At 37.6% G+C, this 22,416-nt stretch overlaps 2 protein-coding genes across 2 annotated transcripts in view; one reads left to right on the top strand and one right to left on the bottom strand.

Moving 5' to 3' along the window:
* astn1 (astrotactin 1) overlaps positions 1-4,974 on the top strand; it is a 140,336-nt gene extending 135,362 nt beyond the window's left edge. The window contains exon 24 of the mRNA XM_061295914.1: positions 1,275-4,974. Coding sequence (XP_061151898.1) covers positions 1,275-1,512 — 238 coding nt within the window. The 3' untranslated portion in view covers positions 1,513-4,974. The remainder of the gene's footprint in view (positions 1-1,274) is intronic.
* Positions 4,975-5,266: 292 nt separating this feature from the next.
* pappa2 (pappalysin 2) overlaps positions 5,267-22,416 on the bottom strand; it is a 28,578-nt gene continuing 11,428 nt past the window's right edge. The window contains exons 11-27 of the mRNA XM_061295913.1: positions 22,007-22,310; positions 20,935-21,063; positions 20,470-20,555; positions 19,669-19,865; positions 18,968-19,081; positions 18,342-18,477; positions 18,016-18,190; positions 17,755-17,820; positions 17,590-17,686; positions 16,901-17,078; positions 14,875-15,088; positions 13,215-13,383; positions 12,411-12,543; positions 12,198-12,307; positions 9,824-9,895; positions 8,370-8,468; positions 5,267-6,203 (exon numbers count right to left, since the gene is read on the bottom strand). Coding sequence (XP_061151897.1) covers positions 6,090-6,203; positions 8,370-8,468; positions 9,824-9,895; positions 12,198-12,307; positions 12,411-12,543; positions 13,215-13,383; positions 14,875-15,088; positions 16,901-17,078; positions 17,590-17,686; positions 17,755-17,820; positions 18,016-18,190; positions 18,342-18,477; positions 18,968-19,081; positions 19,669-19,865; positions 20,470-20,555; positions 20,935-21,063; positions 22,007-22,310 — 2,393 coding nt within the window. The 3' untranslated portion in view covers positions 5,267-6,089. The remainder of the gene's footprint in view (positions 6,204-8,369; positions 8,469-9,823; positions 9,896-12,197; positions 12,308-12,410; positions 12,544-13,214; positions 13,384-14,874; positions 15,089-16,900; positions 17,079-17,589; positions 17,687-17,754; positions 17,821-18,015; positions 18,191-18,341; positions 18,478-18,967; positions 19,082-19,668; positions 19,866-20,469; positions 20,556-20,934; positions 21,064-22,006; positions 22,311-22,416) is intronic.

Here is a 22,416-nt window from a genome sequence, read left to right as displayed (position 1 = left end):
AAAAGGAAATCCAGATTATGATTGAGAAAGACAGAAAACCTGGACTTGGGCTTTGGCGTTGTATCTATAACGATTATCTTTTTATTATGTTTGATCAGAATTATGACTCAGATGCTTTCCACAGATGCTCATGGCACATTGGTCCGAGAAACACAGTAGTGGAAACAACACATTTTCCAAGTTTAAAAAAATAAAAAAAAAAATGTTGATGTGCAAAAACATGATAAATAAAATGAAATTTTACAGGTTTGTAGCTGAGTTTGTAAGAAAGTTGTTAAATAGTGGACTGTCATGATGATTCTGTTTGAAGTGGTCATATTATTTTTTGTGTGTGTCTCATCTCTCTTTCATCATCTCTCAAATTCCAATATAAAAGTACTCATGCATACATAGACACAAAGCCCGGCTAAAAGAAAATCCCCTAGCTTCCTTGTCACAAACAATAAGGACTAATCAAAATTGATTTTCATTACGTCATCAGATCACTGATAATAAGAACCCATGTGGGGGTCTCTGACTCAGTATCCACTCGTATGAGCCAAGTATGCAATACTGGGAAATAAATGAATGATCAAATATGGCTTCATCTTCAACAGCAGATATTTAGACATGTTGTTTTTAGAATCATATCGACTCACAATGACGAGACTGTTTGGCTTTCATTGAGGGACATTTTTGTTCCTTTTGATGCTTGATGTTTTAACTAAAGCCATAAACTCACCAAAAGTCTGTCCATCCAAGTCTTGACATTTTTTCTCCCGGGGGCCAGACCTTGTCATCACTATGAACGTACCCATTATTTAAGGCACACCACTTGGCTGCTTCCTCCGAAATTCAAGACGCTTTGGCAAATACAAAAGAATAGCTTTTTTTTTTCTCCTCACTCTTTTCGTCTATCCCCACAGTTGGACCTCTTTTCCCTCCATGTTCTTTTTGTTTTTGATGACAGATTCTAATCAGAGTCGTGCCTGCAATATTTAGTATTGTTATGATTGGACCTCCTCTCAGGACATTTTCATTGCAGTAGACAATAATATTTTACAGACAAGAAAACGACAAGTTCAGGAAAAGGGTCTTTTCAAATTGTATGCAAACGGTGGCTCGGTGAATGAAATGTCTTCGCGCATATCAGATTATGGATCAAAATTCATTATCAGCTTCCGGGAATAACAGAAACATGTATACTGACATCAAAAACATGCAAACGGCTCAGTCTTCTGCATTAATGTGAATATCACGTTTTTGTTTTTTTTTGGTGTTATTGGTTCCAACAGGAAAGCTGGTCTGATCCTCTCGCAGTTAAATGAACTTTCCCCATGGTGTAAAGGCCTCCTCCAGGAGCCCAAGATTGGCCTTCGTAGGATGTCTCTCAAGTTCCTTTCCTGTCGCTACACTGACACCAAGACCTTTGAAATGAACTGGGCAGGTATGGGCCAGGACGTACACAAAGCATGTGATGAGCAAATGCTCACTGTCATGTATAATGACTATGGTGAGCCCAAGGAAATCTAAATGTACAGTAGTGTTCAGAATTATAGTAGTGCCATGTGACTAAAAAGATTAAGCCAAGTTTTGAGTCTAGATTTTATGGTTACATGGGAAACAAGGTATACAAAGGGGCAAAAAATTATTGCCTGTTCATCTACATACAAGGGTGTCAAACTCATTTTTGTCGTGGGCCACATCATAGTCATAAGTTTCCCTCGGAGGACCTGTTCAAATATTTTAAAAAGGCAAATGGTAATAAAAATAGCAAGAAATATCTCGATTTTGTTAAAGTGAAGACAAAATGTCTTCACATAAAATGATGTGGTGGGCCGTATCTGGCCCCAAGGCCTTGAATTTGACACCTATGATCTACAATGCTTTAAAACTGAAAAAAAAAACAGATGCCTGGAAGGATATGGAAAACACTACTACATACCCTACTAATATTCTGAACTCCACTGTATATAACCCACCCTTACTTTTTGTCAGATCTAAAAAAAAAAAGACAGTTTTACATTTAAGTGTGCACACTTAAAACATCAGAGCAAGCTTGTTTAGTTGATGTCTTTCCAACTCTTCTGTGGCAGTTGATCAGAAACAAATCAAAGGTCAAACTATAGTTACTAAGCATCTTTGTTATAATGTCATTTCACCAACTGAAGCCTTGCAACTTTATCGTTCGTCACTGTGTTTTGTTTTGTTTGTGATATATATGAAAATATGTTTTACATGTGCTGATGCACTTTTTAATGTCAAGATAGATATTGTATGCTCTAAGGCTGTACAACGAAACAAAAACGTTATTGTCACAGAAGTGTGAAACAAAAAAGTTACCTTTAACGTAGCCTTGCATCATTTAGTTGTTTTGAATTAAGGAAGTTCTATGAACAGATCAGTTCTTAAAGCAAATATATGTATTTTTTAATATTTCACTCACACGTTTATTTTTAGATTAGTTGGAGTGTTAACAAATTATATAGCAAAAATAAATGGTGGTGTTTTCTGTAGGTCAGACGTGATGGGATTTTTATTTAATATCCCTTGTCATATTTTTTTAAAATAATCTTTGATTTCTTTTTATTGTTTGTAAAAGGATTTGGGTTGGAAATGCCCAGGATGCTTATTTCCAAGGTAGTCAAATGTAAATAAGCTTTGCTCTCACTGGATAGCTATTCTCCTTAATTTGAAGATAGAAAACGGCTTTTAATTTCTAATTTCTTCTACCGAATAAACCATTAAAAAAAAATGGCGTAACGAACAACTAAGAAGCAGGGTGCGACAGAAAAAATGCATGGATGTAAACAAAAAGAGGGCCTCAGCTATTTAGACTCAGTCAGCTCCCATTTACTTGAATGCACAAGACATTCCATTTCTCGCCCGCGTTCTATTTTGGGGACACTAATTGAAAGCTTCGCTATTTCCTCCAAATGTGCTTTCTAAATTATAAACTGTTTAGTATTGTTGTAGAACATAATCTACTGTGCTTATTGTATGCTCTAATTGTATAGCTTGAAGGCAACCGGCTGTGTCTCACTTGCTCATAACCCGAAAATGTATTTTAAGCATGTGAGAACAAACATTAGATTTTGATAGCTGGGGACTTTTAAATCATTTCAATGTTTTTCATTCAGAGTTTTTTCTTCAGTCCACTTTCAAACTGTGATTTTGAAGAAAATTTCTCATTGAAATGTTGTTAAACTTGTGTATTATTTGCAATTTTGTTTGTAAATGTAATCTTGTAATCCGCAAGCAGGTCCCATTTTTCACACAGGGGAGGAGAAGATGTTAAAATAAATGGAGTGCCATAATCTTGGATTTAGAATAAAAGAGAAATAAATTGGAGTGCATTCATTATATAATTGAGAAATCACTGTTATCATAAATGTAACTTTGAGGAGAAAGAGATAGGGAGCTCGGCGTAGCTGCAGTGAGGTTGAGATGAATGAGGGCGGGACACAGTTGAAATAAAACACTTCACAAATATTTATTTGTAATTATCACTTCATACAGACATCTGAAACCTACTGCTATCATTTGCATTTGCATATAATTTAAAGATCAGTCCATTTTGACATATAATTTGTCTGCACTGCTACAAAACATAAGAAAGCCAGTGAAGAATTGGAGCTATAAATTTACTGGAACAAATGGGCCAAAGTGGTCTTTTTCTAGCAGGGTCCATGCCAAAGTGTCAACAATTAATATTAATTAGCATTCTGATAGTTGTTGGCCATAAGGTGGTAAATAAAGTCAACAGATCATAAACAGCCAACATCTCAATAATACCCTGTTTCATTTTAATCCTGCAAAAATCCTGTTTTTGCTCTCATCAGAGATTGTATTTGAAATTCACCTTGTTGAATACACGATTTCAGAAGAATCATAACATAGCACTAAAAATTGAGTACCTTGGTTGCTTTTACAGGAGATTCTGCTTGTCATTTGTAGCTACGGGTATACACAAGGCATGAAATGGCAAATTTGATGTGGTGAGAAAAAGAAAAATCTGCTGTGTTACTAGCTTGAACAATGTACAATACATAGCACTCGAGTAGAAATTTTAGAGTCAAATTGCTGAATGTACAATTTATGGTTGCTACTTTTGAATGAGGTTGTAACAGAAATTACTGTCATACCTACAATATGTGTCTGAAAGTATGTTTTATGTTCCTATGGTTAAACTCGTTACTTTCAATGTAGAAAGACAAATTGTTTATTACCTTCTTTCTTATTGAACTTTGATTATTTTTGTGTAAACTTTAATTATATTAAGGGAGACTGAGTACTTTTTATTTTTTTATCTTACTGAAGTGGCCTGAAGGTAAGTGTCAAATAAAGGTATAGGTGTTATTAATTTCTAATAAATTTCTGAGTACTAAAATGAATGCTAGATATTTGTGGATGAGGCGTGGAGTGTTTTACACATGCATTATTACATTGTACCAACGTAGTGTTTTACCTCTGTATATGCATACGTACACAACAAGTGTTTTAAAAAATATTGTGCGCTTCACAAGATAGCTGATTACTTGTATTATCCTATTTACTGTGTAGCTCAGTCTTTGCAGTACTAATGTGAAAAGCAGACCTGTTTTTTTCTTTCTGAATATACTCAAATAGGCTATTGTGAGACATTGTACTAAACTCAGGACTTGCCTGATCATAGTACTTTGCAACATTGTGTTGTAAAAGGGGATTATGACAACCGATTGAGAGACACAAAAAACAAATCAAGACACTTGACCAACTCGTACCTGCATGATTCTGTCTTTAAATGTGTCTGTCATCAAGTTAACATTACTTTTTTTTTTTCTTGAATAAAGACATGAAATGGGGCTATAGGAATGTTATTTGTTCCCACTTCAAAATCAATTGATGAGATTAGACCAATTTCAGTGATCAAGTACAACTGATGAAGCAGCTTCATTTACACACGCACACGTGTGTGTGTGTGTGTGTGTCTGTGTGTGTGTGTGTGTGTGTGTGCGTGTGTGCGCGTGTGTGTGCGTGTGTGAAGATATGTATTAAAGTCACGCAAACGATTCAGTTACAAAAGAGTTTAGGAAGGTGACAATACCACAGTTGCGTGCCTTTGGGAAATATTAAAGTAAAGGCATGTTGAAATATTGGGTTCAGTTTCACTTTAAGCATCTGTTGAACTGCATTCAGCCAAATAAAGGGGAAATTCTTGTGAGTATGGTACTGGACTTTTTTTTTTTTTCTGAAGCATTTAACAATATTTTGACATAGAGAACAAAAGTCAAACCACTGAAAGAGATAAATATTGTTTCAATTTATTCAATAAGGTGTATAGAGTACTGTAGAATACTGAACATGGTTACACTTATCTGCAAGTTTGGATTAAGTATTTGGATACATGATTTCAGTTTTTGTATGTTTCTTGCATGAATACAACAGTGTTGGGTGTTTTGCTTCGATATCTTATGTGGAACTGTACGGTTCATTTTCCCAACTCCAATTGTCACATAGATAATCCACAATGTTTAAGAGCAGTTCTTTTCACATTGTACAGTTTGTTTAATGCTCAACTTTACAGTTCCATTTGTACAGTAATAAAAGCTTGCAAAAATGATTTGTCGATATTAATTTCGTGGAAATGCAAAACTACTTACGGTTACCATCGATGATTTCAACATATCAGTTGGTAAATACGTATTTGAGACATGTCTTGATTATGTCAATACACATTTGTCTTAACAAATCCATTTACATTTCTAAGGTTAATAGTCATTAATACAAGTCCTAGGATGAGCTAAAACCATTCTGACCATTGCTGATAGTTAGATGATACATAGTAGCAGCAGAAGATGTCCTTTGTATTATGTGAATTGCTTCACCACATAGCTATACTACACCATTTTGAGTTCCCATCATTTCATTATAATCTTGTAATCTTTTTATTTACCTATTGACGGCAAAGGCAAAGGCGCCTAACCACTTTCATTGACCTTTTTGAAAAGAACGTCTTTGCCTTCAAAACACGTGCAAAGTACATGATAAGGTAATATTTGAGCTTGTTGTGTATATTATCGACAGCTTGACTTATGTTACACCGCTTGACTTGCTTGCACTCATCTATTTTATGGGATTCCTCCTCCCCCTTGTGGGTCCTTGCCTTTGCTCTTATTTTCCCTGGCATCCGGATCACGGCATGTGCACTCATCTTGATTGCAGTCTGCTCCAAACTGAATGACCTGTTAGAAAATAAGTATCATTATTGGAAACACCTCCAATATTTGAAAATCAGCTAAACAGCTCTGTACACATCATTTTCCCTCATTCAGTAAATATATTGCCAACATCAGACTACCCGAATGTAGCCCTAGCGGATTTTCATTGTCTCATCATTGATTGGATTGCAAGCAAGGAAAATCATACTGCCCCTCTCCAGCTTCCAGAAACAGATTCATTGTCTTCTTTCTTTTTTAGTTGGCTTTCCGGAGCAGAAAAAAAAAAAGCTCATGGACATAATGACTTCATCAACAAGACTTTGACATTTGTTTGGCCCACGTCCCCAACGGACCTCCACCAATGAACTGAATCTATACGGAAGCACTTAATGACTGAGGTCTGGTGAGTGATGGACTTGTAGTGTGACATCTGGCCCAGGCAATAGTGGAGGTGTTATATTTGCTATGGATCATATGTCTGGTCTCTCGGTTTTAATTTACTAAAAAGTAGCACTTGGGAACTCGAGTAGGATCTTCAAAGAAAAGAGAGGAGACCACTTGGTGTCACCTGGTCTTTGAACAACAAGAAGCCTTGCGAGTCGGGGAGCATGGGTGGAGGTAAACCGATGAACACGTGTTAAGAATCAACAACAAGAGCTGCCAGCTCTGTCTAGGAAGCAAGCCACCACCACAGGTTGTAAAACAAACTCTGGTGCCCCGCAAAGAAGTCTGTAGCAAGACATGTAAACATTTACTCTTGGAGAGAGGGAGCAAGAGGAAGACTGTAAGAGGAGAAGAAGAGGGAGAATGGAAAGTGGGAGGTAATGAAAAATGAAATGGACAACAAGTGAACCAAGATGTGGGAGCTAAACTTGTTGGTCTTCATTTCTGACATTTAAAATGTATTGAGATCCATGGATTTTTTTTTCCCCCCACAGATTTGTTGCCTTTTGCTTACACTGCTTTGGTACTTTTTCTTACCTTACTGGCACAGTTGATTATGTGGTAGCGCATTAGCACTTTTGCTACACTAAACACATCAGCTGGCTCTGATATAATGGTTAACATTTTTAAAAACATCACGACCATCCTGTTAAACTGTTATTTACTATAGTCAGTGATGTAGCAGCAATGACTGTAAAGAAAGTTTGTGATAGTCCAGTCAGACTGTGCAAGAAGGAAGGAATACCCAGATAATTGAAGTATTGACAGGATACCAAATGCCAAGTATGTGCAAAAACCAAACATTATTTCTTCTTTGTCCAGTACATAACCGGTCCACATTTGTGCGACAGATAAATATTGGAACTATTAAAGTAAGAATGAATTTGAAAGGCTCCATCAAAGTTCTGAAACACAGTAAGTATGATTAAGTTCACTTCCTGAGCATAAACCTGAGTTGTTTAGCTGCTGTTATAATGTGGCCAAATGAACCACCATACTTTCAACACCTCTGCTCCTTGCCTGCTGACTTTGTAATCTTCTTTTTCCACAGTAAAATAGAGTTAGTGGTAGTTCTCTGGCAGCCCATTTATTGTGATAGCAACTACATCCTCATAATCCTTCTACATTTAGGAAGTCATAATGTGCACTAGGCAAAAAACAAAACAAAAGAAGTTCAACCATACTAGACAAAGAACCTATTAAGGTATAGGGGCCCTGGAGTGGGTGACGTGAATATGTAGCTGCACACTAGTGAATTGAGTATAATGTGCATTATTTTCCAAATTCTAGCACATTAAGGATTTTGAGATTTTATTATATGTTAGATGAGTCACACAACTTTGAGACAGCTTTGATAATACAGTGGAGCACAGGTTTTGATGAGTGAGAGTTGTTAATATGTAATTAACAGAATGTGCAGAATCCGAAAGCGATCTTGGTTTTTCTCTGTCACGTCAAGATTTTGAGCTTTAAAAACCCCATTTAAAAATGAGCATGTAAATAAAACATTAAAATTGGAAGTCATGGTGTAGAGGTACACTCGCCATGTTGTTGGGCAGCGTGGGATGCGCCATTTCAATTACAGGATGCTGACGGTATATAGTTCTTTTTACAATTTGGTATATTTGTATTAATAAAATAAAATTCAGGGAAGGCATGAATGGAATGAATAGCACAGGATCGCCTCCAGCATGCCCGTGTTCCCCTTGGCGGTCAAGCAGAACAAAAATGGATAGATGGAAATACCTTTCTGGACGATAGTGTAGAAGGACAGCAATCTCCTCCGTCATACTGACAATAGGCCCGATTATTGAGCGTGTCGCACCAACCATCCCCACCAAAAGGCTGCACACAAGATATGAACAAGAGTAGTATTGTTTATGAGTGCAGAATCAACATCAAGTATATTGTGATACTGATTTACAGCGTGATGGAATGTAATACTTCCCATCTTTCCACTCAAATTAAAGTAATTTAACATTCTGGTAAGACAATTAAGGTCTATTCTACAGCTGACTAGCGGTCAGTGTAAAGCCTTTAGAACTGGAGTACTGTAATGTCTTCTGATCTCTTAAGTCTGGTCAGAACTTGAACTTTGGTTTTCTAAGCTGCGTCTGTTTGATTCTCTTTTGAGGGAGTCCAGTTAGAAGAATTTACCAATAATCAAGTCTAACGTGGATACAAGAATGGATATGCAGTGGTTTATGACTTGGATGACATTTGCATTAATTGTCAATGATTAACAGTGAAAAAAAAGACAAGTATATGAGGAACACATGTGGTCTGTAATAATTTGTGTTGTTATGGAAGATAGAGAGCTGTTTTGTCTCACAACATTCACTGCAAAATGAAAGAGGAAAATGTTTGCCGGCAGTTAAAGAGAGTGTGTTTCATCAACAGTTTGCGTTCCAATGGCAGTTCCAGGATTGTCAGAGCCAAACAATATCTGGCTTTGGGATTTTAGAGAGGCATGATGCATTGGAAATTAGATGAGAAACGACAATAGAATAATGTTTTGCTTTCCAGTGATCATTACATTTTTTAATGCTGCACACAAAATGGATTAAAAAAAGAAAAAGAAAAAAAGAAAAACTAGGTATGTTTTTCAACTAGCAACCCCAGTTAATTATTTTAACCTTTGCTGGACTGAGCAAGTTATATTTCTTCTTCACTTTGATGTGGTGGAGCCTGAAGTTGTGCAATTCGAAACACTTCTGTGTCAAATCGAAATATAGAAAAAGATGTTTCAAGATGATTCAAACCACCTTTTTATTGTGTCTTCATCATTGATCATTAAATGTAGAATTCAATAGCTCAATTCCATTTACACCTTGATACTGACATAATACAGAGTGTCATTAATAATCTTTTAACGATTAGTTGTATTTACAACTTCATGTTGGGTTGCGTAATATTCTTCTAAAAATATTCACATTTCTAACTGGACTATAAACATCAAGATCTGTGAAATATTATCTCCGTGAAGCTATAAATATTTTAATGTTTCTTGGTCAGACACAATGTCAGTCAAGATTGAAAAAGACATTCACGCATTTAATCGTCTCAAAAATCTGGGTGACATTGACGCCTGTGTTGTTGGCCTGGTTTAACGGAACAGGAACGGAATGCTGAGGGAAAATATATTCACGCGCAACCAAGTAGCTACTGATGCAATACTACTCGACTGTTTTGACACTTACCTCACATGATTGAATGCAATGAATGTTTTCAGGGGCTGGGTACCACTTCATCAGCCCCGTGCAGACAATGGTCTGGAAATCAAAAGACAAAACAAGGCAAGTTCAGCAATTCCAAATGAAGAAATATAACACAAGTGAAAAGTTACAAATAATTCCCACAGTTCTAAAAATGTGATATTATTTTTATATTCAAAACCTGAGTGCTTAAATGTTGCTCCAAATGGGCCCTAACGGGATCTTTTTAGGACCTCTGTTGGTCAGTAGCCCTTACAATCACCACCAAGTTGTCTAGCTTCTGTTCAGACAAGGCACAGAGAGGCCTAAGGAATTCATCTGTTCCATTTGCAAAGGTCTTTTCTGGATCGACTCCTCCAATTGTAACCTTCAGCATTTGCTGATGTGTTGCAGAGTGTGATGCAGTGAAGCTGTCAGCATGTGAAGAAGCACATCCAAATCTTTCAAAAAGGTTGGATTGATCCCCCCCTGGGTTGAAAGTGCATTTCTGACCCAAGTCTCTGATCATGCAGGCTTTAAAGGGAAAGTGTTATGCATATTTTTTTTAAAAAAAAACTTGGAATATAAGAAATATAATTACTGGTCTCAACTCACAACTGTTCATTGACCATAAGTCAAGGTGTTCAGCCAAAAGCAAGCAAAAAGGCAATCTCTCCCTTGTTGGCTTGTCAGGGAGCGTAGATATTTGAGATAACTAACACAAGGCAACGTCAAGAGTATGCTGTAAGCAACCAAAGCTCTCTCCAACTATTTGACCTTGTTGAGGTCAGATTCGCGGACTGACTGGCAGGTTAACCGACCACCCAAAAGCGAGGCAAAAGTGAGTCAGTGTTGACAGCATTCATTTAGAATCTATTCATGAGATATGATGCTGTAACATGAGCCAAGTTTCAAGCAAAATCTGGCAGTCCAACAAGTTTGTTCATTGTGTGAGTGCGTTTCCTGAAAATTTCACGCCAACTGCAACCTTTCCTTTTAGACAATCCACTTATTTCCAGTAAAGCAAAAAACATTTGGACACACATCCAAATACACCCTGGGAATGTGATAGGCTGTTGTAGTTGAGAAATGTTTTCAGAGAAAATCCTGCCAATTATTTGGTCAAAAATCTGATCAAATAGGAATGTCAACCACATATTGTATTGTACATTGTATTGTTATTCAGCAAATCTGATTATGTCCAAAAAGTTTTTTAATATATTTAAATACTTTTCCTCGCTTTAGTGGAAAGTTGCTATGAAGGATATTTCAGAACTAGGGGGGGGCATTAGTTTCAATCAATTGCAAACAAATTCTTTTACTTTTCTCAGCGCCCTCCTGGCATTTAGGTGACACTGATGCTTAAGACACTGCGTCGCTGCAGCCCTAACATTTTAGGCTTACAATATGATGAAAGAAGCAAGATCACATTGCTCGGCTTGCTGGATAAAATGTTCAAATGTTTTTAACAATCTGTCTGCAAGCCTGTAGAAAAGCATAGTTGTGTGCAAAACTTTATTCAACACTGCATTTAAAGACCACTGAAAGCCTACCACCTTCATGTTGCGGCAAGCACAGATTATAAATCTAAGATTTGCCTCAACAGTTGCAGCACAAGAAAGTTTTGTTTCTTTCAGTAGCAGAAATAGACTACAGTTAGTATGAGGCCTATGGGTTTGTTGTTACAAAATATCTTACATTTTGTTCAAGGATATTTTTGGGGTGTTTACTGCTTCAGAATCTCATTGATAAAAACAAAACAATTATATTTGGTGTCAAAGTTCAGTGTAGCTGAGTGGCAGGTGGACCCAAGCCCTGCAGGGAAACAGGCAAGGCAAGAGTGCCGGCAAAAGAGTTATTATATATACGCGGAATTCAACTTAATATGAATCAATCCATAAAGATGGATAAACGGCAAGTAACTCATTTTACTGCATGCTGTTCTTCAGACCACCAGCTGTTTCAATGCATTATTTATTCTGATGGATTTATTTCTTCGCTGTTTTTCAGTGCCTCAGCTTTCATGACAGTCCAGATCCGTTACATGGCAACAGGGAAACAAAACAACCACTTTTTCCAAAACCTGCCAATGGTTTTCAAATTTCACAAGGTGACCTGGACAGCATACCACAATAGATACGTTGGGAATTATGACTGGTCGACCACAAAATACGAACATGTACTACTTTGACCTTTGACTTCACATTCGACATGCAGGTCATGTCAACTATCAAGTATATTAAATCTATATATAAATTCATTAATATGACTTGTTTTGATAACAGTGAGCAGACGTAGAAAAAGTATTTTAGCAAATTGTTCAATGAATTATAACTATCATTATAAACTAACGCCTGAGTACTATTCATGTACATCTCACCTGAAGTTTGATGGGAAGCATCCAGTGTTTTAAAGAACTAACTGTAGAGCCATTGGGCAGAACCACTGGGTCATGAAGGGTCAAAATGCATGTTGGGTAGCAAACAGCTCCTGCACAGAAAAAAATACAAAATGAATTTCCTTGTTTCAATATGAAGTTGAAAATGACACCGTTTTGCCACTAAACAATATCTGCAGTGTTAATTTTACTCACCAATTTCCATGCCCCCATTACAGCTATACGTTACAGAATTTAGATCAGATGGAGCAGAGCAAGATCTTTGGAGTGTGGAACACATGGTAAAGTGTGCTGTCCATTCACCATCTTTAGTGCAGCGAATTACAATCTGTAAAACAGCAAAGTAAATCACACTATTCAGTAATTCTTCATATAAAATAGAATACGTATTTCTAGAAGTACCCGGAGCCGTAAGAAAAGAAGACTTTAGTGTCAATTGCGTTTTACATCAAATGACAATGCATCATTCTATCAGGAATTATTTTTGTATTTTACACGTGCAGCAAACTCATTTACCGTATTTTCCGCACTATAAGGCGCACCTAAAAACCTCCAATTCTCTCAAAAGTCGACAGTGCGCTTTATAATCCGGTGCGCCTTATTTATGGACCAATATGGATTCGTGGATGAGGACTAATTTATTAAAGTAAGCTTTACGTGTTTATTTTGTGTGTTGTGTGATATTAACTTTTGAGCAACATTGAGCTATTGATATGTTATTGTTTTCACTATTTCGAGTGTTACTATATTGTGATTGCATTAGCGTTTGAGCAACGTCGAGTTATTTATTCTATGTGCTGTATAATCCGGTGCTCCTTATATATGGACAAAGTTTTAAAATGGGCCATTCATTGAAGGTGTGCCTTATAATCCGGTGCGCTTTATAGTGCGGAAAATACGGTAATTACACAAATCGTCCACAGGCCTTAAATTAAATTGTGATTTACACAATGGACTGGAATGTGCTCTAAGTCTGGAGATTTCTGTCCAAACACTTACATTTTCGCTCGCGTCTGGACACTGCAGCGTACAGAGCGTGTCATAGTAGAGGCCATTGGTGCACTCATACATGCCCTGGAAAACACCAGGTAAGGCTGGGCAAGATATGGGCTCACATGAGGTATCCTTCCACTGCCCTTCCTCTAGGCACTCAGTCTGGAAGTATTTCCTAAAAAAAGCACAAGAGTAAGAAAACTCTACGCCAGATTATTGAAGTTTTTGAAAGGTCAGCATCCAGTAATTCCAATAACAAGATAAGGAAGGTGAAAATTAAACTGTGCTTAGTTGACTCTGACCACAGGGATGTCTTTTGATGTTGTGTTACAATGAATTGGGATTACTTGAGGTTTCACTTTGATATAAAGAAGTGCGAGCAGATATACATGGTATACTGTGGATGCACTCAGTGACCCCCTCCCCCCCAACTTTTCCATTATACTTTTACTGTTTCAATAAGAAAAACATACCAAGCTACACAGGACATCCCACCCTCCAGTAAAATGCATTGTATGTGAATGCATCATTATGTGCTATAGCAAGTCACATGGGTTCACATGTCAAATGCATTAAAAAAGCTTGTTTAAAGCTCTTTCACAGCAGCTGCTGTTCTACTTCACACATTGAACTAATAAAGCATCAGGGGTTATTAAAATGTTTACACGATTGCTTGAGAAAGTGAAACTCATAAAGTTACCAAGCTGCAAACGGATCTTAACATGAAGTTGTTTTCCACCTTACTAAATGGAAATTTGCTCCATGAAAAAACAATGAATCTATATTGTCTCAGTTTCATATCACAGTAATAAAAATAAAAATAATTCCATAACAGACTAAACTATGTAAGGGAGGGATTTAGTTCATCTGAAGCAGGGTACAAACCTGGCATATCAACAGTTTCCTTTTAATGGTTGTTCAGGTAGTTACTGAGTACAACTGGCAATGAAATATAACAAGTGGTAAGCATTTTACTGGATTGTGAGCATGTTGCGTATACTCTAACATAATACAAAATGTCAAATTACGTCTTTAAAACTGTGCACATGGTGTAAAGCACCATTGTTGTGGATTTAGGTGTCAATATATTGCATTGTAAATGTAGACAAGATTTTTCCCATCATTGGATTTTATCATGCTGATGGAAATGTAATTTATTTCATTACGTAGGGAGGTACGGAAGTTTACATTGTCAGGGTTTTCCAGATTATCTTGATCGTATGATTATGTTGGAATGTAGCCTGTAATAAATAACCTAGCTAGATTAGTTTTATGCTTATGTTGGAACGTAACCTGTAATAAATAACCTAGCTTGTCCCATCCTACACAACGTCGTAAAACACCCCCTGCTATGCTTTGACTAGAGGTCAAGGGCTTCCTCTCCATCCAGTCCACTCTCATCCCCACCCTTTTTCTTATTAATAAAAATGCTCTTGCAAGAGGCCAGAGTCAGACCTCATTCGATCATCGCTGTACGCACAGCGACGAATGGCTCTCCATTTGCAAATGCTTAAAAAGGGCATACTGTTTCTGAGTGGTTCTTGCAAAAATAAGTTAGAGTGAGCACTCTAACAACATCATATTTTTTGTCAGTCACTTAGGATGGATGTATTTTTTTTTAGATATTCCAAAGTACTATTCTCACTAAAAGCACCAAAACACTCACCTTGGTGCCTTCTTTTTTAGGCTTCCCAATACATAGAAGCCTGGGTTGCATTTGAAACGGCAGGTGGAGCCAACATCATGGCTTGAGGACAGGCACTCTGCTGTTAGCAGCTTGGCGTTGGGGATGTTTGGAGCCTCCGTGCACTCGATCTTACAATAAGCCTCTGGAAAAGACCACAAACCATCCTCCAAACATACCAACCTGTCATTGTCTCCTAAGAAGAGGGAGGGGAGGAAAGACAGGAGATACACAGTAGGAGATGAGGAAAAAGGAGTTGCTGTTATAGAAATTACCTCACACAAGCAAACTCTTACTTTGGCCACATCAATGCAGAATAATGGATGTTCATTATCTCTAAGGAGGTTGCTAAGTCAGTACTAGTTGCTAGTTATACAATGAGGCTAGAGCACATCTAATCTGCAAAATTTTATCCATCCCATTCTGGTCATTGTCCTTTGCCTGCCCATCATTGCTTCTACCTACTCTCATTCTCAAATCCCAAACTGTTCAGCATTGTATTTCTTGGAGAATGTGTGGATTTTTCTCGAGCCCAAGACAGGAACCACAAATCCTGCAAAATGGAACTTTAAGATAAAATAGTACACAGTGGAACAAGTAGGTCACATTGTGGACTGATTTGTCTCAGTTAACATTCTTGTTTTCCTTTGAGACTTAGTCCTGTGATAATACAGAGAGGAAAATAAAATGTTTTGCAATGCCCAAAAATAATATACTACTTCAGTCTTTACATGGAACATGAATGTTGAGTTTAAGTACCAACATTCTAAAGTAATCATACATTTATAGGGTCTAATAGTTGAAAATAATGTTTTTAGACATGCTGGCACTGGTATAATCCAAATTTATTAGTTGTACTTGGTAATGGATATATTCTCGTGACTCGTGACTCGTGACTCGTGACAAGCACACGGGCCTTTGGAGTGGCATCCAAAAATATGTAACCAAAAGCCACAAATTTCATTTTTTCTGCACAATCTGTTTTCAGATCACAAAAAACGGGGTCGTACTGCTGACTCCACAATGACATTTGAGCATTCACTGTGGCTTGTCGACCACAGACAAGTAAGCGTGCATCACGTTTGTTCGTTTTGATCATTTCAAGAATGTACTGAATGTTCAAAGATGGAAAAATGGTACATCTGAGGGGGGAAATGGATTGAAAGAATGGAAGGGAGACGAGTATTTTACGTAAAAGCCTGTAGTATTAGGGATGCAAACAAATGGACTTCCAGAAAATAAATTCCCATCCCAAAGAATGATAACGGTGAATGAAGTGGATCACCGTAAGCCGAGATGTGACAAAGACATGATTTATTGTTTCAAAGTGTTGTTGAGAAAGAAGAGGCTTTAGATTAGCCAGCTGCCTAAAATGAAAAAAAGCTGCACAAATCTGCCGATCAAACTCAAAATCACTGTTCAGTTTCAGACCCAAGTTTGAGAATGTTGGCTTTAGATGAGGCGACAGGGAGCCCAAGTCTACAAGATGGAGTGTAGGGAAGGGGCAATGAGGTTAGACACCATAACTTCTGCTGTCTTATCATTGAAAGACAAGTAATTGAGTACCATATAGATCTTTATTTCATCTAGAAAGGACAAAAGTGGCCTCAGTGATAAAGTGTCTTTTGTTAGCTCAGCAGGACATAGGTCTGACAATCATTCACAGAGCAGTGGAAGGAAATGTCATGTTTCCTTAAGATGGAACCCAAAGACAGCAGACATTGAAAACAGCAGAGGCTCCAGAATTGAACCCTGTGGAACACCATGACATTGAGGCCGTGAAGGCTAAATAAGTTCTAAACCACTCAAGAGTAAAACATCTGATGTTGTATGTTAGGTAAATTTACTGGGACATTTCATGTTTGCATTGAGAAGAAGAAAAGTCAATTTCTTAATGCCCATGTGGTGCTACAAATGAACCAACAGAATATATATAGATTTCAATGCACGTATTACACCAACTATTCAACAACACATCAAACCATACTTGGAAAATATTGAGGTTTACCTTGAAGTATTGCCGGTGAGCCACAAGTAAAGGAGCATTCTTTTCCATAGGTCGTTCCCAAGGGACAACTGAATATGGCATGGTACACATGAGACTGATCAGGCAGGCCACAGTCGAGAGGTTGGCAGCTAACTGCGCGATTCCATAAACCATGAAAACATTTCGTCTCTGTTTGTCTCTGGAAACAATAGAGGCACAAAAGTGAGAGGGATTGTATAATCAATAATCAATTGTATATATAACTATAAACATGTAATGTGTTTTCACTCCCCTACAAGATTTCTCTTTTTAAAAGGATTAGTTTGTAACATTCCATGTGATTATTTTTATTGTATTATTTCATGTTAATGTAATAATAATAATAAGAAGAAGAGAATGAGAATAAGAATAAGAAAATAAATCTCTAATTTCTTAGGTTTTATTAATGAATATATTCATATATATTCAATATATTTCACTCCCCTACAAGATTTCTCTTTTTAAAAGGATTAGTTAGTCCCATTCCATGTGATTATTTTTATTGTATTATTTCATGTTAACATAATATTAATAATAAGAAGAAGAAGAGAATGAGGATAAGAATAAAAAAAGAACTCTCTGTAATTTTTTAGGTTTTGTTAATAAATATATCTAAATATTAATAAAGCCCGCATCTAATGCTGTAAAACATGAGACATTATTCATTGTACCTGGTGTGGTGGAATTTCCCTCCCGTTAAGGACAGTGACGCTAAAACCAAAGTGACACTGAACAGTGCAGTGAGACGACTGCCCACCTCCAATACACCTGCAAGGACACATTTGATTTTGATCAGTTAGCATTTTACAAATATCATATTGCTACACAAGGCCTACCTGACAGAGGCATGTTCTATCTGGGGCGGGCTGCAGCTGTCCATTTGACATGTCTGTCTCAAACAGCTGTTGCAGCAACACAGGATGGAAGCGGAGGCACAAAAAAGAGAGAGAAACTTAGAATCTACACTGTTCCAGCCTTGATATTGAGATCTATTGTTTTGTTTTTTTGCAGAATGATCCCAAGCAAAGCATGCGCATTAGATTATGTAGTGTGTTGTACGTAGGTAGCTGTGGGAGAGCCCACCCTCTGATGCGCACCCAGTCACGGCGAAGGTGCTGAAGTGGCAGGACGTCCTTAGGGCTATGCCCCCGATTGCCACAGATGAGGAGGAGAAGAAGAGGATAACAGATGAGGTGAGGTAGAAAGGTTGAGAGAGGTCATGGGTCACGTTAACCACCAATGGGTTCCGATGGCATGAGAGGTTATGCGTTCCTTAAATGGAAATACTTCATTGAGTTGCAGATATAAATGACAACAGTGTTTAATGTGCTGTTTTCACAGGACTGTGACGTCTTAATGCTGAATACCACATCATTATTTTTGATATACGTAAATACATCTAACGTCTCAATAGCCAAAGTACCTAATGAATGATTATTTCCAATTGTATCAGAAAGCAGGATTGTAACAGTCCTCTGACAGTGTTCCCCGCTCCATGACCCATCTGAAGCCAGATACACCATGACAGAAGCTGCCACTCCGGAATGGGCAAATCCTACCTATAATTATAGCACAAAAACATTTCAATACACAATTTATTATGAGCAAAAGACATCAGTAAAAACCATCAATTTTCTTGTATGACTTTCATTGTGGCCAGTTTCATTCAAGAGAAAATGGGTGATTTGGAATTGGACAATACAGGTAAAGCTAAACTTTGTATTTCAAGTTATGAAATATTTTTAAGAGGAAACTAAACATAATGATGATGAAGGCCCTCAAAACGCCTGTTTTGTAAAGACCTTGCAAAATATAGCAACAATGGTTCTAAACCAATCGTAGCACATTTATTTATGATGTCTTGAGTGGGTGGTCAAATTTGTACCAAAGCATGCAGGATGGATGTAAAGACCATTCATTCTTTACCTTAAATATTTTTGTTATGCTAAAACTCAGTCATTACTGAGGGTAAGAATATGTGAATCAAACTGAAAGTCAATGTATAGCTACCCAGACACAAACTAAAAAAGAACAGTTACACAGGCTTACCTTCAGCCAAAATGGATGTTCCAGGTCATTACTTGTGTCAGAATGAGCTGTGCAAGGGAACCATGCATCAGTGGGCTGTTTTTCACTCACATCCATGTACTGGTACCTACAGAGCTTTACAGAGCAAATATAAAACAGCAGGTTTTATACACGCCCTTTATACATTATTGTTATTTTCTTCTTTGACTGGCATTTCAGACAAGGTTGTGTGTTTTCTATACATCCAGATCTGATACCCAATTTAAAAGACTACAACCATTCACAAAACAAGACATTATTAGATATTATTTGTAACAAAACACATTTTTAGCAGAACAGAAGATATTTGGAAAGAGGGTTTTTGTGATTGGCATGAATCCAGACGGTCACACAGTGTAACTCCGTGAAGGCGGATTTAGACCCAATGTTTGTAATTTCCTAGAAGAACGCAGGATCTGAGAGGGAGTGGTCATAGCTCACTTCAATCGAAGCAGCTACTCTCATTACTTTTAAGTGTTGTGCGCTAGTCACTTAGTCTCCATGTGTCGCAGCGCACATCTGAACGTGCCCCTTGAATATTTTTTTTTTTTTGGTGAATTTATTTTGCGGATTTTAGCGGTGTTGAATTGCTTATTCAATTTCATCTATTCCACAAAGATGCCATTTGTCAAATTGCTAGTAGATAAAAGCGTTTATAATCATCCAAGGTTTATGTGTCATACTTTTTTAAATGATGGTTCGCCAGTGGCTGCGTGAGCAGGACAGTGGTCAGGGTCCTGATGAGAAGCAGTAGCAGTAGATGCCCACTGGTCTGTGTAACCCAAAGGTGTAAAATAACCACAGTCCTGAACGCTGGAAACACGTTCAAACTCTTCGCACACGCCATCCCCATCAAAAACATAACATTGGCTGGGTTCACCTTTTGGAAAAAGAGCAAAAGAAAGCAGGATTTATGAAAGAATAAGTATCCAGATTTAGTATAAATCTGGCAGGACAAACTTGCCTGTCAGTGAACCAAATCTGAGCAAATCTAAATTGTATTTTTGTTGGACACAGTTAATGGTAACCATGTCAAGTCCACACTATCAGGCTTAGTGACATTAAAAGACTCCAAGAAATAAATGTTAACTTCAATTAATATTTGAAGACCACACCAGGACAAATCTGCATCTGCAATGCTTGCAGTTCGGGTGTCCACGCATGCGCATTGTCTCATGTTTTCCTTGAATGTCCTTATATCCATCCCTTTTCTATAGCGCTTATCCTTCGATTCTTAATTGACTGCCTGAAATGAACAGTGCTACCAAAATAAAGATAAAAAACATCTCACCAATTTTTGTAAGTATTACAAAAGGTACAGGTATTATAAAAAATCACAGTCAGCAAGTCAAGCCACTTCTTTTATTTAGAATACAGCAGATTTTGCAGCCAGATGTATCAAAAACCCAACATAAACGAACTGCTAAATGTATTTACGCTAAACAGTGTGTCCTGTTTGCATACACGTGCTTCTTGAGACTCACCAATGCAGTTGAAGCCCTTTTCCGTGGAACACTTCTTAGAGCAGCCATCGCTATCTAGCAGATTATCATCGTCACATTCTTCTGCCCTACAGAGACAGCACAGTCACTATCGTTTTAGTCTTAATAAAGGTGGATTGACGTAATTTCTGGACTATAAACCACACCTGAATATAAACCGCACTAGCTAAAATTAGGGGAAAATACTGTTTTGTTTTGTTTTGTTTTTCATCTACAAGCCGCATCGTACTATAAGCCACAGGTATTTTAAATGAAATGTCCTCAGTTCTATTACCCATATTACCAAAATAACTCCTCTTAAAATATCATAAAAATCATGAAAAGTCCATAGATCAACCGCACTGGACTATGATCCGCAAGGTTCAAAGCTTGTGCAAAGGGTAACAGTTTATAGTACGGAAATTACCGTACATATCCACATAGTATTCATTAATAAAACATGCATACCCTTGAAGGACACCATCGCCGCAGTAGGGCTGCCCATGAGTGTAAAAAAGAGATGGGGAGGAATTGCTGAGAAGACCTCCAATCTCCACTTGGATCGTGTACTCATACCTTTGTCCCCTTTTTACAGTACTGGAGAGAAGAACATTTACTTGAGTTTAGATGTATGGCTTCATGAAGTTACAGGTCTAGCTACACAACAGCTTTATTCTGTGTAGGGTTTGTTGGGATTATACTGGTCTTGGAAGGAATCCTTATTCCATTCTAAATACATTCTAACTTAATATTGAACTGTGATATCGAGATATGGCAGCTCGGTGAAAGATTGTTAGCGAGTCGGACTCGCAGTCGGAGGTTTTGAGTTTGAATTTTTGCGTTTTATTTTGGGCCTTTGCATGTTCACGCCTGTGCCTGCATACACTCTCAAAATTGTTAATTCAATCCAACTTTGAGGTGTTTTGCAAAAAAAAAAAAAAAAAACACAATACTTGGGTTGTTTTGTACAAAAGTCTGTGTTGTTTTGGGCAAAACCACCCAGGAAGAAACGGTCCGATTTTGAACTGCCAGACTAAATCCAAGTGTTTATGGCCTCTGATTCCACAATTGGTTCTGTTTCAAAAAATATGCTGGCTCTTACGTTGCTTTACCTTTGCTGTATATTTCTCATACTTCTCATCCCACTCCAAATCGTCTTGCACCACTTAATTCTTGATCTCTTTTCTAGATTCTTATTTTTTACGATCTAGTACATTCCCTAATTCCCTTTTCAGGTTATGGCCTGTAATTAATACCATTTTGCTCCTTCCTACGTCCCTGCCAAAATCACTATTCTAAAAGACTCCACCTTCCACACATCAAGGCCAAGCTGACCTTCAGCTCCTCATAACTCAACTCCCACCAGTTCATTTGAGTGCATTCTTTACTTAAATGTTTGTTGTGTGATAGATGAGATATGTTCCGATTAAAAAAAAATATCTTTAATTTACTTGGGAGATGAGGCACACATGACTCTACCGGAAAACGGGAAAATACACAGACATGTGGACAGACATGTCAATAATCACTTAAAGGTTACCTGTCCGTGAACGTCTGCTGGGTCTGAGGTAATGGCAATTTGCTGGTGAAGGCTGGCTGCCGGTGAATCCGATACAGCAAAGGTTGACAGCCAGAGCAGAGATGACTACCGGGGCCAGAAGACAACATTGCGGCATCAATCTCCATCTTCTCATCAAAGGTGCAGAGCTTTATGGCACTGATGGCAACATTGTTGGTATCGAGGCGCAGGGTGAAGAGCATGTCACAGAAGACGTGCTGTGGTCCAAGGTTCATAGTTTTACCAGTGTCTGTTATCAGCTCTATGTCCGCAATAGCAGGATTATCTGAGAAGTGGTAAATGAATGGAGTGGATGAATGCCTATTAGTTTCATTTAAACATCAGTTGTGGTGATATATGACGGCAGAATCATATACGTAAATGCTGTCAAG

Source organism: Syngnathus typhle, linkage group LG13 (genome assembly GCF_033458585.1).
Source record: "Syngnathus typhle isolate RoL2023-S1 ecotype Sweden linkage group LG13, RoL_Styp_1.0, whole genome shotgun sequence".
Classification (NCBI taxonomy): Eukaryota; Metazoa; Chordata; class Actinopteri; order Syngnathiformes; family Syngnathidae; genus Syngnathus; species Syngnathus typhle.
The sequence above is the reverse complement of the archived record's forward strand: the minus strand, read 5'-3'. Positions and strand labels throughout refer to the sequence as shown.